At 40.2% G+C, this 17,670-nt stretch overlaps 2 protein-coding genes across 11 annotated transcripts in view; one reads left to right on the plus strand and one right to left on the minus strand.

Annotated features, from left to right (window-relative positions):
- Window positions 1-1,947, minus strand: part of RMI1 (RecQ mediated genome instability 1) — a 193,949-nt gene extending 192,002 nt beyond the window's left edge. For 3 of the 4 annotated variants that reach the window (XR_004272601.1, XR_004272600.1, XM_032290811.1), the window contains exon 1: window positions 1,655-1,947. The gene's annotated coding sequence lies outside the window, so the exon portion shown is untranslated. The remainder of the gene's footprint in view (window positions 1-1,654) is intronic. The other variant, XM_032290812.1, reaches the window with a different exon arrangement.
- Window positions 1,870-14,713, plus strand: HNRNPK (heterogeneous nuclear ribonucleoprotein K). 7 transcript variants are annotated; one of them, XM_032290813.1, is made up of 17 exons: window positions 1,870-2,150; window positions 4,183-4,262; window positions 4,346-4,430; window positions 4,804-4,901; window positions 5,815-5,871; window positions 7,371-7,414; window positions 8,288-8,360; window positions 8,880-8,951; window positions 9,454-9,567; window positions 9,880-10,008; window positions 10,706-11,013; window positions 11,143-11,197; window positions 11,501-11,584; window positions 11,963-11,978; window positions 12,056-12,138; window positions 12,560-12,729; window positions 13,449-14,713. In XM_032290813.1, exons 3-17 carry the CDS (start codon window positions 4,373-4,375, stop codon window positions 13,480-13,482), a joined length of 1,395 nt encoding a protein of 464 aa, XP_032146704.1. In that variant the 5' UTR covers window positions 1,870-2,150; window positions 4,183-4,262; window positions 4,346-4,372; the 3' UTR covers window positions 13,483-14,713. The 7 variants fall into 7 exon arrangements, with proteins under 7 accessions (XP_032146704.1, XP_032146708.1, XP_032146709.1 ...); XM_032290817.1 differs by having other exon boundaries at window positions 13,509-14,713; XM_032290814.1 differs by lacking the exon at window positions 1,870-2,150 and adding an exon at window positions 2,383-2,531 and having other exon boundaries at window positions 13,449-13,987.
- The last annotated feature ends 2,957 nt before the right edge of the window (window positions 14,714-17,670 follow it).

Genomic DNA, 17,670 nt, shown 5'->3' on the forward strand with positions numbered 1-17,670 from the left:
TTACACAAGACTGGAGCCAATGAATGTATTGGTAAGTTCTTGAATGCATACAGGTATAAAATTGTTGGGTTGAAAACTCTTAATTTCAAACAGATAATAAAAGGATGGAGAAAAGACAGACTTTCCTGTTATTTAAAGAGCAAACCTAAAAATTAAATTAAAAGAAGGAAGAAATCAAATGGTGGAAAAACAGCAACGATCTAACAAAGGTATCTGAAGGGGATGAATAATAGCTTACACCAGTCGGGGTCCAATTTGGGCAATGCAATTGGGAGAAAGAGGTTCCTATATAGAGCTGCTTACTTGTGCTTCCCACTCATCATTGCTTATCAAGAAGACAATGATGACGGCAACATAAATGCTAACTTGAAAGAAAGCACAGCATCATTATTACAGTACTGCTATTTTTGCCTATTAGTGTTAGTGGCATGTCCAAGTTTTCAATGACAAATTCAATTAAATGTTGCAAAGCCTACCTGGCGGATTAAATCTCTATGATTTAAGTATCCCCAGCCCCTACATAAACTCAATTTTGAATATTTAATAAAATTCCAACTTTGTGTTTTAGAACTAAAATGTGAGTTAAGTTTTACCTACCCAACAAGACTATACACACTTCATGGTGGGGACCATTTAAAAAATATTACCAAAGAGAACTTTTATAAACTCCACAATCCCAGACATTTAACGTATCCTCTCAGGACGTAAATACCGGTGTTTATCATGAAGTCCTCAGTGCACCCTAACAAGAGTTTTCCTCTAATCAGGCAAGTAAAAGATGCTGGATGAATGCAATCGTGACCATTTAAAAGAATGCTGGTATATATATTTTGCAAATTACCCAAGGAAACATCATAACAGGAATGAATAAGCACAAATTCATCACCACTAAAATATATATGAATGCATTCTTCCAATGGTGGATTTCGCTTTATGTGCAGATTATAACAACTTTATGCTTCAAAATGAGTTTGGGATTGTGGGCGGAGGCTGGAAGGTTGACAAGTGAGGATGTGGAAAGCGGGTACTCCCAGGGCTGGAGATTTCCCAAGGTTGTCACCGATTGAAAGTGGCCTCACGCGCCTTTACAAAGGAAGTCATGAAAGGTTGGCAAGGGGCCTTAGAAATAAGGAACCGTATACAATTCAAGTGTGAACTGAACCCGCTAGAACGAGAGCACGTTTGAGGGCGAGGGTTTTTGTCCGTTTTCATCACTGCCACAAGGAAGGCGCTTTGAATGGAATGTGAAATTCTGCAACATATTTAGAGATATGCATTCATTTTAGGAGACGAGAGACGAGTGCGATATTTACTGCCTAAAATTTTTCTCAGAATAAACTACAGCGACGACACTACAAAATATTTCCATCTCAGGCCCCATTACCCAAGAGGAAAGTCTCATCAGAACTGAGAGCCCTGTGAAACCGCTTGTGCCCTCTCGGCGTCCTGAATCAGGGGCAAAACCAAAGGCGAGTTCTCCAGGACTCAGGCTCGCCCCGGGTTTCCCCGGCTCCCGCCCCAGCGCAAGGCGGGCGGAGAACCGCCAGCTGTGCCCCCGGGCCCGGCCTCCGCTGACCGGCACCCCGGACCGTTACAAACAGCGGGTTTTCGAAGCGACAGCCGGGCCCAGCGGACGCAGGCGGCCCGCACTTACCGCGGCGCGGCTCGTCCCGGAGCCCACAGCCCGGGGCGGGGTAAGGGGCTTCCGGCGCGAGTGTGCGCTGCGGAAACAGGGGTATAAGTTTGGGCCGAGCACCGACCTGGGCGTCCCGCACTCCCCTCGCGCAACAGCGGTCCTGGCGCCGCGCAATTGTAAGAACAGGAATCGCCGCGGCACGCTCCCTGACGATTTTTTGCCTCTTCCCGCCCGATTTCCCGCGCGCTGGAGCCCCTCCTCTAACCCCAAAGGACTCCTTCGGGCCCAGAAAAACGCCCCTTCCCCGCCCCCTCCCTGTGCGCGTGAACTAGGCAGCTGTTAGATCTCGCGAGAGGTTCGCCCCCTAACCGCCCCTCCCCCCAGCTAGTGAGTGCGCGAACGAGAAAGAAGGAGGGCGCTCCAGGCGACAGCACTGCAGACGCCATTATCCTCTGTTTCTCTGCTGCACCGACCTCGACGTCTTCCCTGTGTCTCACTTGTTAGCGGCCTATAGGTAATTGGAGTTATTGGAGCTTGGGTATTTCTGATTCTGGCAAGGGTCTGGCCTCCCTGAAAGGCTGCGTTGACTTTTCCCAAGCCCGGGTTTTCTCGAGCCCTTAGTGGCCTCAGAGCCCAAAGGGAGGCGCTGGCGGGAGGCGGGGTTGTCGCTTCCTCCGTCGCCTTGATTGACGTGGCCTTGGGCCAATCGCTTCGACCTCGCACCATCGCTGAAGCCCTAGCAGCCAATCGGGCGCGACGGCGGGGAGGACGCGAGAAGGCGGGGGAGGGGAGCCTGCGCTCGTTTTCTGTCTAGCTCCGACCGGCTAAGGCGGCGCGGCGAAGTGACGGCGGCCTCGCGCGCTGAGAAGCCAGGTTGGAGGAGCGACTTGTGGAGGTGAGGGTCGGAGGCCAGTTTTTCCTTTTGAGGGAGGCGTTCTGGGGGCCGGTTTGGTGGTTGGCCGCTTCTCCGAGTGGGAACGTTGCCCGGTGTCCCCTCCCCCACCTCCGCCATTTCCCTAAGCGTGTATCCGCAGTCCGCGTTGTGGTCCTAGAGACTTCGGGGATTCGCGAGGCATTTGTCTTTAGGATGAGCTGGAGTTATATGGCACTGGGAACTAGGAACCTCGTGGAGGAAAGAAGGCCGGTGAGGGGAGAAGGCCGCGCAGCCGCTCTCTTTGTGTGGGCCCCGCCTCACCTTGGGTCTCCCGGCCCCGGGTCGGAGCTGGAGCTGCGGGATGGAACGGTCGGGGCTGCCCTGGTGGCTTTGTCTCGGGCGGTGGGGGGAGGATGCGGGGGATGAGACCTCGGGACCGCGTGGTGGGTGGGGGAGGGGGGGTCGTCGCTCGGCTCCGCCTTGTAGCACGTAGTCGCCATTACGCGGGCCGCCATTTCCTGTCGGATCCGGGTGAGGAGAGGTGCGGCGCTTCTGCGGTCGACTCTCGCTTTTTCCAGTCCAGTTACCCGGCTGTTTGCGATCCCGGTACTGGGAGGCGGGGAGGGGAGGGCGTGTTTGCGTTTGGCCGGCCGGGCGCAGAGCTAGGAGATTTTCGGGGCCTGGGGACTAGTGACTGCAGGACCCGAAGGGTGAACAGCACGCGGCAGCGTTGTTCTTACAGATAAACCTTGCTGGTTTTGCTTAACTTCTTTACCCAAGTCTTCTCCTACCACACCTCAGAAATTGAGTGACTGCTGGGCAGAAAGGATGTCGTTTCAGTTGTTAGGACAGCAATAAGTCGACCCGTTAACCGTGTGGAGAATGGGAGGCATAAATGTGCCTCGATTGTTGGCGCTCTGCTGTCTAGCCAACCTTCGAGTAGAAGCCACTTGTCAACTCTTAGTCCCGACAAGAGGGAAGCTTTAAAAGGCTGTTTGCAGTCCTATCGGCCGTTCTGACACACAGACTCTAGTTTTTGTATTGCAGGCATAACTATCGGTTGTACTCTGAGCCTAATTTAAAATAGTCCGCTAGTGACTGTTAGTTTTCAAGGGCTCCATTAGCTTCGCTGAATAATAGACTGGTGGTAGCAGGTTGGGTCTGGTCCTATATTAGATTTTTGGATTTATCCCTCTTGTAGGTTTTTCTGGTGGTTGTTGGATGTGCTCGCAATTGCCGTTGTTTGTAAACTTTCGAGATGTCACCGAAGATCGCTTCAAGCATGAGTCGAAAGAAATAGAAAAGCAGTTCTCTAACTGCTTTAATAAACTAATATAAAATTAGTTTATGCATTGTAACTTTATATGAATGTATGCTTTGTAGATGATATTTATCTTTTCAGGGTTTTGTGAATGTACCGTATAAAACAATTCACTGCTGCGGTGGAACTTAATCCGGCGGCTAAGTTAGTGTTCTAACTTAGTAAAAAAATCAAACAGGCTCTCTTGAGTTTTGTATTAGGCATTTGAATTGTGAAACTCTGAAATGAAGAATCGAGTCTTAGAAATAGCTAGTTTCTTGGGGTCAAATCAGTGCGTGTTCGCTGTAATCAGAAGCAAGTATTCAGTAATAAGAATAAATGCAAAACTGATCTATGTGTTGGTTCTTATAGGCTACTGCAGCACGGGGGTGTCAGTTGTTGGTCCAACCCAGAACACTTCAGTTCTGCTCTGCGAGGATATATAATAACTGGTACGTTCTAGAAGCAATGTCTCTTTTTTCAGCTTGCTTTCCAATAAGCCAGATGTACTACTAGCTTCTTTATTTTTCAACAGATTGGTGTGTCCATTTAATACAAGAATATGGAAACTGAACAGCCAGAAGAAACCTTCCCTAATACTGAAACCAATGGTGAATTTGGTGAGAAGAAATTTTAATTTTAACAGTATTTTTTGTTCTGCTAATATTGCTTTATGAGTGTGTGGTGAAATTGTGCTATTACTGTTTAAGCAATTTTGATTTCATTCCTCGATTTATCAGTTACATCTTAGCTTTTATTTATGAAGTAGAAGTATAGCTTTTATTTATGAAGTAGAAGTAACTGGTTTACATATAAAGATATTTTGTCGAAGTATTTTGTTTGGTGCATGTTATAACATGGAAGCATAAGGTTCAAGTCTATAACAATGCTTTTGGCCTTTTTAAAACATGCTTGAGATTAGTAACAAGTCTTTTGAAACAGAATGAAGTTGCTTTGGAGACTTTCTTTGAAGTCTGAACTGTTAATTTTTAGGTAAACGCCCTGCAGAAGATATGGAAGAGGAACAAGCATTTAAAAGATCTAGAAACACTGATGAGATGGTTGAATTACGCATTCTGCTTCAGAGCAAGGTATACATTTTAATCTTGAAAATTTGAAGGTGGTTCATGCTCAAGTAGAAATTAAGTTAAGGTCTGGTTTGGCTCTCTAGAAATCAAAGCCAAGTTTTACACAGATTGGAGAATGTGAAATATTTGTCTGTGGTTCTTTCTAAAAAGACTTCAAGGGCCCTGGTGGTTTTGTTATTTCACTAATTAAGATTAAAGTGTTTGTAGTGAACCACTACAGTTCAAGCTAGGAGGAGGGTGTGATTCTTTTTGAGAGAGTCTTCCCCTCTGTTGCCCAGGCTGGAGTGCAGTGGCGCTATCTTAGCTCACTGCAACCACTACCTCCCGGGTTCAAGCAGTTTTCCTGCCTTAGTCTCTCAAGTAGCTGGGATTACAGGGCATGTCACCATGCCCAGCTAATTTTTATATTTTTTAGTAGAGACAGGGTTTGACCATGTTGGTTAGGCTGGTCTCAAACTCCTAACCTCAAGATCCACCAGCCTCCCTCCCAAAGTGCTGGGATTACAGGTGTGAGCCACAACTCCTGGCCAAGGGTGTGATTCTTAAAGTGTTAATAGATAAAATCTTATGTGTGGACTTCTTAGGAAGCTTCTTGGTTAGCAGTTAATTGTTTTATCTCATGTCACAATATCAAGGTACCTACTAATATTACTTGATTTATCAAAGGGATATAAAATCTGTGCTTAGTCTTATTTTATACTAGGTGTATTTCTGACATTGAATACTCTTATTTAGTCCTCAAAGCCCTTAGCATTACATTTTGATTTTTGGGTTGTTTTTGGCCTGGTTGTTTTTACATTCCCTAATAGATTTTTATTCTTGTAACAGAGGATTTTTTTAGTGAAATCTAAGAGCATGGGTAGACATTCATTTTAGGGAAAGACAAAGTAATTTTTTGTCTTTGTATCTTCTCCAGAATGCTGGGGCAGTGATTGGAAAAGGAGGCAAGAATATTAAGGCTCTCCGTACAGACGTAAGTATTAAAGAGTTTAAACTACTACACGAGCAGCTTCAGTTTGTATGTCTATAGAAATTTAAAGATTTACATCCTAGAAATCATTTAATAGTTTAGCTACAAGACATTTGTAATAATTGATCACAGAGTTGATTTCGAAGTTATCCATTCCTGTTTTAACAAAAGCCCAGATTGAACAGGGTGGGGGTTTATATTAAACCTCTTCCCATTCTAATAATGAGTCCACCAAATTATTCACTTCATCAAGCAAGATAACATCTTAATTAGAAATAGCGACAAAGTGTAAAAATTCTTGATTACACCATTTCCTGTGTGTGAATCAATTATAGTATTACTGAAAACCATTGCAGGTGGCTGGTTAAATCCAGAAAATCTGTTTTTGTTTTCTTTGGGAAGAAAAATGTCATCTGTTCTTTAACAGCTTGCACATGGAGCACAAAGAATTTAATGTTGAGATTACAAGATTTATATATGGGTGAAGAATAGAGTAGGCGCTTAATCTAATAATTGGGAAACTGTTTGTCAATGCCTATGATTTGTTTGAGTCTTCATTTTACAGTGGGTTGACTCTTGTGATTAGACACATTAAATGTTGGCAGTGCCAGAAGTGAGCACATTTATAGGACTTGGCTACATCAAAATTTCTAAATTTTTTTTTCTTGTAGTGTACACATTTCTTAATGTTTTTCTTGCTAAAAATGAGGCAAATAATAACTTTGTGTTGAGTACTTATTTGACAGTATTTCATTTCTCTCTTGGTCGCAGATCTTTGTATGTTTCTCTTGATTACTGTAAACTGAACTTGAAAATTTGTTTAAAATTTTACAAACTTGCCGTTAGGATCTAGGAATGCGTTTTATACCTCCGGAAAACCAAACCAGTCTTTTATTAGTTAGGGTTTTTGGTGGTGTGGGAATTTTTGTTTTGTGTTTTATAAACCTCTCTCCTCTTAATCCAGATGTTCTGTATAATTATCTGGGTTATTAATTTCCCCATTTCCTCAAGATTTCAGTAAACTTTGAGTCAGGTTTTGTGTCTACCCTCATGAGCCAGCCTGCTACTGAAACATCGTTTGTTTTTCTTTTTTTTAAAAAAAAAAAAAAAAGGCTAAAAACCATCATTTGAGGTCCTTAATGTTAAGCCACAGTCAGATTTAGAGAAGTCCATTATTGTGTTAGTCTTCAGAACAACTTAAGCTTGTTTCATTAATTGAGAGTATGAGTATAGTTTGTATTAAATTAAAATTTATTGCTTTTCCCCCTTTTCCCTCTCCTTGTTTTTTTGGCCATATATCTCCGTTGCCCATGTACTGGATCGACTTACCCCTGCGTTGCCCACCATGACGTTGGCCCATCCGCCCCTGAACGCCCATGTGAAAACCCTGGTTGGCTATGCCCAAAAATGTGCTCGTTGCCAAACGGGTACCATACTTGACAACTTCTGATTGAATGCCCATGCCCAATGCCAACATCCACGAACGCCAATGACCAATGCAGTACAATGCCAGTGTTTCAGTCCCAGACAGCAGTGGCCCCGAGCGGTATGTCCCAACAGTTTATGCCTCACTGCCTGATTAGAAAGAGAGAAATGTATTTTATTACCTGCCTTTTATATAATTAAATAGTAATCCCCTTTAGACGGTGTATTGTTTTTCAAGTTTCTGTCTTATTTTCCCCATTAAGTCTTTTTGTCACTGAACTTTTACCGTGAGTTGCCCACCGAAACGATCCACTAATTTTATTTCGATGGAAGGAGCACAGCTTCAAGTGTTGCATATTTGCCGCATTGTAAATCAAATTGTTACCAAAATAGTCTCTCGCTCTGTCTTTGTGGCCCACCTTGCTTCCCAACATTGCCTGTTCATAATTTTTTCTGATGAAATGCTAACTCTGGTTCACTTTCCTTCACTTCTCATTTGTGTTGTCTTTGTTTTGTCTTGCATTTGTATTTGTTTTCTTGCAGAGCCCATTAGTGATCTAATTTCTAACTGGTATTCATAACCTTACTCCAGATATAATGTTCACCACTTGCATATTCCCCCACTTTGCCTAAGAGAAGGTGTGCCAGTTTTACCAATGTAACAGCGAGGGTGTCCCTAACTTAGTGGTGGCGGGGAACATAAATATTCAACTCTGCTTCAGTTCTGGTCAGTTAATTGCCCACTTAATCTGAGCCCTTCCGAAAGCCCATTCTCTCTGTCTCTCTGCAAGTCTCCTAATATTGTTATCATGTCTGTATTGGGTATAAAACAAAATGCATGTGAGAAATCTATAAATAGGCTACTTTAAATGGGGAATATTAAATAATTGTATGTTACATCTCTGTAAAAGTTTGTATGACTTGGTGACAAACACAAAACTCATTTTTCTTTTCCGCCTTTTTTGTACTATCTGGTATTTGTGGTGTTTGACAGCATATTGAGTATCAGTGCTGATATTGAAACAATTGGAGAAATTCTGAAGAAAATCATCCCTACCTTGGAAGAGGTAGGCTCATTTTTTTTTTTAAGTGTATTTGATAATATGAGGGTGGGGAATGTTTATGTTGTATTGGGGTATAATGGGGGAGATGGAAAGACAGTGGATATGACAGTTTGTAGCAGTATCTTAACCTGCTACATAATTTTGTACATATATAATTTGTTTAAAAAAAAAAAAAGTTGGCCACTCCCGGAGTAGATATGAACTTACTTGTGGTCGGTCATGTGCTTTCATGGGTTTAGTATGCATTTTCTGGGCTTTAGTTTTAGAAGAGAGATTTTTAAAATTAGAAAGTTTGTGGGAGTCTGTTGAAAAGGAGAATTATTTAGATCGTTAGGATTTTAAGATTCTACATAATTTACTAGGTTTATATAGAAAAGTTTTATATCGTCTTAATGTTGAATAAAAGTTTCAGTATTTAATAATATAGGTTTAAAATATGTTGTAGTAGCTTTACCAATATATGCGACAATAGCCTGATCACGCTAGACACTTAACCTATTACTCTTATTTTTCTACTTTCAGGGCCTGCAGTTGCCATCACCCACTGCAACCAGCCAGCTCCCGCTCGAATCTGATGCTGTGGAATGCTTAAATGTATGTCATAGTGCCATTGAACCCCACTGAAGTATGGAGCCTGGCCCATAGGATCGATTATATTTTTAACATAGTGTGCTTTTCCCATCTCTATAGAAAAAGGCTTAAAAACATGATACATGAATGGTCTTACAACTCACTGTTGACCCTGCTCCATGCTGCAGTGGGAATTAACTACATTTGCAAAGTGCTTTGCAGTCATTTTTATTATGGTGTTATTTGAATGTTAATAATAATTTTGTGGTAACAGCGACATGCTAAATGGCTGCAGTGTGGGTATGGTGTTGCAGGACCTGAAAATAAAATAGTTTTTTAAGGTGGTGCAGAATGTCCTTTTTGGGCCTGGCTATTGAGGATAATAAGCACATAACTGGTAAAGTTATTGAAATATAAATTCAGGTTGCTCACTGCAACAGTATATTATTGTTACGCTTATAGCAGATAAGTGTGTATTGGGGAATTGCTGATTTGAAACTAAAATTTTGTAACTCTCCCTCCACAGTACCAACACTATAAAGGAAGTGACTTTGACTGCGAGTTGAGGCTGTTGATTCATCAGAGTCTAGCAGGAGGAATTATTGGGGTCAAAGGTGCTAAAATCAAAGAACTTCGAGAGGTAAAAAAAAAAAATTCTGCCGTATTTCTTGCTAGAAAGTAAATTTTCATATAGACTTGTTTCTGTGGGCTTGTCTCACTTCCCCTCTGAGTTCCCTCTGAAGATTCCTTATCGCAAAAGACAAAAATGTCTGGCACTACTAGACGTTATTTTGTCAAAATTTTTGCATCGTTGCAAAGTCCTGTAATATTTAATGAAACATTTATATTATGGGGGGATAACTGTTGAATTCAATTGCTATTTTTACTGAACCTAGAAAAGCTAATTTCTAGTACTGTTATTCTGATTTTTTTGTTTATGTTCTTATTACAGAACACTCAAACAACCATCAAGCTTTTCCAGGAATGCTGTCCTCATTCCACTGACAGAGTTGTTCTTATTGGAGGAAAACCCGATAGAGTTGTAGAGTGCATAAAGATCATCCTTGATCTTATATCTGAGGTACTCCAGAACATTTTTGTTTACATTGGATATTATGAAACACAGTGATAACCTCCAAAAGTAGCTTCAGGTCATTTAGTCTTATAGTCTTTATTTGTCCTTTCCCTGACAATTTTCTATCACCTGGCTTCAGCCATCACTTTAATTTAGAAACAGTTTTGGAAAAGTGGAGAGTGGCCATTTGTTGGTGGTATTTTTATAGGCTCTGATCCTTTGAATGAATTTCCTATAGTGTTGATTGTGTCTTTGTAACTACTACGCTTCAGAGCTTCCTATCTCAGGTGCCTCAGTATGGATTACAGGCTTGCTAAGATACTGATCTCTTCAGCCCTTAGGATGATCACTTCTTCATAGACCCCATAGGATGGTCACTTCTTCATAGGCCCCTTTGTAAAATGTGCATTGTAGTTTCTTATGTGTAAAATGTGAGAGCTTTGTGGTTTCTTAACAATCTAATCGTGTAAGAGCAAGATGTTATTTTTACCTGTACAGGCAATAGAACTCACTTTTGTTTGGGATTTGCCAAAAGTATTGCATTTCTTGGGAATCCCTTACTTTGCTACTGTTAGCGTTGCCATAATTCCCATCCCTGCCTCTAGTACCTCCTGGTTGGGGAATGACTTCTTGATGATGATATTAGAAGGGTTGGTAGGAAGTGGGGCACTTTTTCTTCAGTTTGTTCTGTCTCTGTTTTTAGTCTCCCATCAAAGGACGTGCACAGCCTTACGATCCTAATTTTTACGATGAAACCTATGATTATGGTGGTTTTACAATGATGTTTGATGACCGCCGTGGACGCCCAGTGGGATTTCCCATGCGGGGAAGAGGTGGTTTTGACAGAATGCCTCCTGGTCGGGGTGGGCGCCCCATGCCTCCATCTAGAAGAGATTATGATGATATGAGCCCTCGTCGAGGACCACCTCCCCCTCCTCCCGGACGGGGTGGCCGGGGTGGTAGCAGAGCTCGGAATCTTCCTCTTCCTCCACCACCACCACCTAGAGGGGGGTAAGTTTTTTTTAATCTGTGAATTACTAACATACAAGAGGCTGTGCTTAGCTGTAGATAAGGTAGACTTTGATTTGATACATGTGGCATGTAAACAAGTTTAGATTACAACAAGTACTGTGCTTGCAGAGACCTCATGGCCTATGACAGAAGAGGAAGACCTGGAGACCGTTACGATGGCATGGTAAGAGCTTTGGTTTATTACCAGTGTGTGTATGTGAGGGTTGTATGGATATAGTTCACATTTTGTTGAAGGTTATAGTAATTAAAAAGCTTTTCTTAAAAGTAAATTTTGTTTGGATTACCAGTTAAATCATTACTTCTATTATTTGCTGCTGTAGGATTGCGACTTTATTGAGCTTTGTTCCCCTCAATTACATAATTGCCTATATATGTACTTTTAAAGTAATATAACATGCAAATTAGGTATATAGAAACAGCTCTTTAACAATGCGGGTTCATGTTAATATTTCTGTCTCTAACATAGGTTGGTTTCAGTGCTGATGAAACTTGGGACTCTGCAATAGACACATGGAGCCCGTCAGAATGGCAGATGGCTTATGAACCACAGGTCGAGTATCATGGTTGTTTGTGTATATATCAGTGATAATTTAAGATGCTTACCTGCTCTTCAGTAAGTTTTTTATTCCCCTGAGAATTGTCTTCTGAAGTTTACTCACTGAAAATAGGGAGGATACAGGAGGACTTTGGTTTCCTGAGTAGAGGATTTTATGAGTATTAAAATACTTGAATAGCGAAGCTGAGTGCAGTGGTGCTCACTCATAATCCCAACTACTCAAGAGTCTGAGGCAGGAAAATCGCTTGACCCTGAGAATATGAGACCATTCTGGGCAACATAGCAAGACTCCATTTTGTTGAATAAAATTTTTTGAAAGTACTTGGAGGTAATTACAAAAGCATAGTAATTTTTTTTTATTTTTGTTTTTAGGGTGGCTCCGGATATGGTAAGTTTTCTCCTTTGTGAAATCAAACATTAATATCATATTTTTTAAGTGAACTTACTGCTCATTATTTAAATCAGATTATTCCTATGCAGGGGGTCGTGGCTCATATGGTGATCTTGGTGGACCTATTATTACTACACAAGTAACTATTCCCAAAGATGTAAGTATCTTTAATACTACCAGGAACATTTTACCATTTTTATGATTATTTCTCCTTTATGTTTTTTTTGTTTGTTTTTTTGTTTTAATTCAGAAGGTTTTAACAAAAATACACCTTTAGGATTGAGGTTATGATAATGGACTTTAGTGAGCTGTGGTGTCTCCAGTTTGAGTCTTGGCAAGTGATCAGTTCTATTAATAAAAGTAGCTAAGAGGGTTTTGAGCCCTAATTAGCTAATTAAGGGAAACATTAGTAAGTGTGACATAAATAGATTGTAACTCAAACCTTGACAGGTTTAGGGAGCATTAATCAGTTAAGAATCTGAATAACTAAAATTTAATACACTTCATTCTCCTTGAAAATACAGGTAGTAAATTTTAAAAGTATATCATAAACACATACTTTTAAAAAATCTTTTCAGTTGGCTGGATCTATTATTGGCAAAGGTGGTCAGCGGATTAAACAAATCCGTCATGAGTCGGGAGCTTCGATCAAAATTGATGAGCCTTTAGAAGGATCCGAAGATCGGATCATTACCATTACAGGAACACAGGACCAGATACAGAATGCACAGTATTTGCTGCAGAACAGGTCAGTTTAAGTTTAGCTTTGTGTTAGCCTATACATACTAAAATCTTTAAAAAGCTTTTCTTCTCAATTGATTTTTTTTCTTTTAGAAGCCATGGTGTCTCAACCTTTTGGGGACCTAACTTCTAAACATTCTAATAGTTTGCCTTAATTTTCTCTTGCTTTCTTACTAAAAACGAAGACATTCAATACTAATCTTGCTGGAAGAAGCTTTAACCAACCACTCTTATTTCTCTGGTGAAAACTGCTGCCAAAACCACTTGTTATAAAATTGTACAGAGCCTGTAGAAAATATAGAAGATTCATTGGATATTGGCCTAGTTCTGTGTGGAAGACTAGTGATTTTGTTGTTTTTGGATAACTAAATCGACAACAAATCACAGTCTGCCATATGGCACAGGCCATGCCTCTACAGGACAAATAATTGGTGCTGTAAAATGCAGCATTTCACACCTTACTAGCATTCTTTGTCTTTTCTACCAAATATTAACAACTTTCAATTTCGTTTCCTTAATTCTGTTCTACTAATGTCTGATTTGCTATTCATCATTTTTCTTGACACTTAACATTGCTTTAATTTGTAATTGCTAATGGTTTTTGAACTCTTCTAATTGTAATGGACATGTTTATCATTTTAATTTAGCATTGAAATTGTCTTGATGTTGATTAAGTTGTTACGAGCAAAAATTCTAATTCGCACTTTTTTTTCTTTTCTTTTATAGTGTGAAGCAGTATGCAGATGTTGAAGGATTCTAATGCAAGATATTTTTTCTTTTTTATAGTGTGAAGCAGTATTCTGGAAAGTTTTTCTAAGACTAGTGAAGAACTGAAGGAGTCCTGCATCTTTTTTTTTTTTATCTGCTTCTGTTTAAAAAGCCAACATTCCTCTGCTTCATAGGTGTTCTGCATTTGAGGTGTAGTGAAATCTTTGCTGTTCACCAGATGTAATTTTTTAGTTCCTTAAAAACAGGGTGGGGGGGGGGGGAAGGGCGTGCAAAAACTAACATTTAAATTTTGAAACAGCAGCAGAGTGAGTGGATTTTATTTTTTGTTATTGTTGGTGGTTTAAAAAAAATTCCCCCCATGTAATTATTGTGAACACCTTGCTTTGTGGTCACTGTAACATTTGGGGGGGGAGGGACAGGGAGGAAAAGTAACAGTAGTCCACATGTCCCTGGCATCTGTTCAGAGCAGTGTGCAGAATGTAATGCTCTTTTGTAAGAAACGTTTTATGATTTTTAAAATAAATTTAGTGAACCTATTTTTGGTGGTCATTTTTTTTTTTAAGACAGTCATTTTAAAATGGTGGCTGAATTTCCCAACCCACCCCCAAACTAAACACTAAATTTGATTTTCAGCTCCTCTGTTGGATATATAAGTGGATCTCTTCTTGGGCATAGGCAAAATAACTTGGCATACTTAGTTCTAGTGATTTCTTGGTGGTTTGAAAGTCTATTGCTGGGAAGAAATTCCATCATATTCATGCTTATAATAAGCTGGGGATTTTTTGTTTTTTTGCAAATGCTTGCCCCTACTTTTCAACAATTTTCTATGTTAGTAGTTGTAAAGAACTAAGGTGGGGAGCAGTACTACAAGTTGAGTAATGGTATGCGTATATACCAGTATTCTGATTGGCAGCAAGTTTTATTATCAAAATAACACTTGGTTATGGAAGTGACTGATGCTGAAAAAAATTGATTATTTTTATTAGATAATTTCTCACCTATAGACTTAAACTGTCAACTTGCTCTAGTGTCTTATTAGTTAAACTTTGTAAAATATATATATACTTGTTTTTCCATTGTATGCAAATTGAAAGAAAAAGATGTACCATTTCTCTGTTGTATGTTGGATTATGTAGGAAATGTTTGTGTACAATTCAAAAAAAGATGAAAAAAGTTCCTGTGGATGTTTTGTGTAGTTTCTTGGCATTTGTATTGATAGTTAAAATTCACTTCCAAATAAATAAAACACCCATGATGCTAGATTTGATGTGTGCCCAATTTGAACAAGGGTTGATTGACACGTGTAAAATTTGTTCAAACGTTCCTCTTAAAAGGAAGTACAGTAATCTTAATTTTATGTATATATGTATACGTATACATATATATATAATGTGTCAACTGTTTTTCTAGCATTTACAAGTGAAAGCTGGCAGGGGTGGTAGATGCAGTTGTGGTAGTTGGCCTCATAATTTATTAAAGTGGTAATCTAGCAAAATAAGAGCCTAGTTATCCAATTTTTTTTCCTTAGAGTTAGCCAGAGCTTTCCTTGTGTTAACCTGTGAGAAATTTTGAGTGAGTTACTTAGTTTCTTTTTCTAAAATAGCTTTAGTTTGATGTTTGAGAATATTGGAGATAATGTAAAATAGCTGCAGAATATGGTTCCTGTCTCATATTCCCAAAATGTTACTTGTCAACCTCCAACTGTTAAGAAAGCTTGAAAACAGATTTTTTTATTTTTGAGACGGGGTCTTGCTCGTTTGCCCAGGCTGGAGTACAGTGGAATGATCATGGCTCACTGCAACCTCCATCTTTGGGACACAAGCAGTCCTCATGTCTCAAAACAGATGAACAACTATATGGAAATGGGTTTATGAATGTAATACTTGAATTTAGGTAAGAGTCTTGTGTATAATAGAATGTCAGTTGGGCAATTCTGGAATTCATGTCAGTAGTAATAGTATGAACAGAAATGCCTTTTAAGGGAATTATAGTTGAGTGACAGTTTGTGGAGGGGGCATAAAACGTTCTTTTGGTTAACAAAAAACACGAAATGTCAAAATATCACTTAAAATTAGTGAATGCTACCTGTGATATCGTTTTCCCCAGAGGTGAAAGGTTGAATTGCCACCTGATAGTTACTTAGTCTCCCTCTTGGGGTTGCTTAGGGTGAAATGAGCCCTTATCTGTAGAGAAAATTTAATAAGGACATTTTAGTCAAATTGTTACTCCTACTGGAGGAAAGCATCCCTAGAGCAAATGCTGGCTTTCAAAGCTTTAATCTGTTACCTATAAATGAGTTATGTAACACATGGACTGTTAGCTGAAAATGTTTTCACATTTGCATTTTGCAAAAATTTTAGATCTTAAACACATGATCCCACCGAAGAATATCTGGCATTGATGTCTTGGATATACACCTTTGGGGGGGCAGGGCCTTTTGCATTACCACTACTACTGATCGGTAAATGATATTTAAAATTTGGGTGAGAATGGAGACAGGTTGGGAGAATTGTCACAAAGGGTGGGAGAAGTGAACATAAGCTCTTAAATGGAGTATTGAGCCAATTTGAAGTTACTGGTACATAGGCTTACTTTCAAAAATTTTGCATAACTTTGAAGATCGATTAACAAAATGCCAACATCCGTTGGCAACCAAGCTGTATTCATTATCAGGAATGTAATACTTTTCCCTGCTATTCAAATTTTGTTTGCCTTTCATTACTAAGACATTTAATAAAATACTTGGGTCCTAAATCTGGTAAACATTCAAATATGTAGCAAAGAGAAGGAACCAAACAGCAAGTTTTCTTTTAAAAACACTTTCATTGGTTTAAGTTTTAGTACTCAAAATTATTCCATGTGAATTAGGCAATGAATTGCTCGAGTTTGCTTTTAGGTAATTTTTGGTCTTTTTCAATCCAGTAAATTTTTAAGTTAAAGGGAACCAAAAAAGGGAGAAGTAGTCTTTTTTTTTATTTATTTAAGATGGTCTGGCTGTGTCACCCAGGCTGGAGTATAGTGCTGTCTCGGCTCCCAGCTCAGGCCATCCCCAGAGACCTTCCTATATTTCAGCCTGAGGCAAGACCAGTGGGGAATGATTAGAGCAGCAACTCCAGATGGGTTGAAAAGGACACCAATATCGGAGAAACAAGGCACTAGCCTCACTTCTAATTTGGAACCCTGCAAAGTGCTGCTGTGACCACGTGATAGCACAGAAGAAATAGAGATAAACCATATTTTGACACAGAAATGATCTGACGTACTCCCGTATGTCCTAAGAGGGACATCAGTTGAGAGCCAATAGGGCTTGTGATGGGATCATAGGGTGAGTATGATTACTGCGTATCAGCAGCTGTAAGATAGAAGCCCAGCCTGTGTCTGAATGGAGATGGCAGAATAGCAAAAGATCTTTGCAGTACCAGTGAAAGCCAGGGCGAGATCAATTTGGTCAAGGAAGACCACTGGGTTGAGTGCCAGTTATACTAGTTTTGGTCACTAGTAGTAGCTTTGGCGAGGGCAGAAACCAAAATTCAGACACCTGACAGATTACACCTCAACTAGAGATCAGACAGCTTGCTGACACCGTTTCCTCTCAGGAAACGTTAACACCTAAACCCTCAATCAGGATAACATCTAAACTTCCCTTTGCACCCAGAAGATATCTTGGAAACGTGAAGGGAAAGAAAGACCTTGGAGAGAAAGCAAACTGCCCTAATAAGGGGTTGACCTTTATTTCCCGTAAGTGAGACCGTTTAAAACTGGAAGACTTTTTTTCTGCTATCAGTGGGAATAGGAATTTATGAAAAAACTCAGTCAAAGAAAGCATATGTAGAAATTTACAGACCCTGGAATTCCCAAGAAGCAGAAGAGTTAAGACCAATGCTGTCAAACCATAAATTCTAGGTGGAGGTGGTCTCACTTGGGATGGGCCTTCAGATCACTTATTCATACTTTGTGTATCAAACTGGCACTCATTCTGTGTATAATTCAGACTCCAAAACTTGGGATCAGGCTGACACTAATCTCCAGCTAAGACTATCATGGTTTGACCAATTTCCCCTGTCTTGTGCTCCTTTCCTCATTCTGTTTCACCTGAGAGCACTCTCCTAGTGAATCAGTTGCACAAGACTCCCTGGCTTAGGCTCTGCTTCTAGGACTTGATCTCACACAGTTAAGCTAAAGCAGAAATGTACATCACCCACATATCCTGGACTTAGAT

This window comes from Sapajus apella, unplaced genomic scaffold, assembly GCF_009761245.1.
Source record: "Sapajus apella isolate SASKATOON/1434 unplaced genomic scaffold, GSC_monkey_1.0 scaffold24, whole genome shotgun sequence".
Lineage (NCBI taxonomy): Eukaryota > Metazoa > Chordata > Mammalia > Primates > Cebidae > Sapajus > Sapajus apella.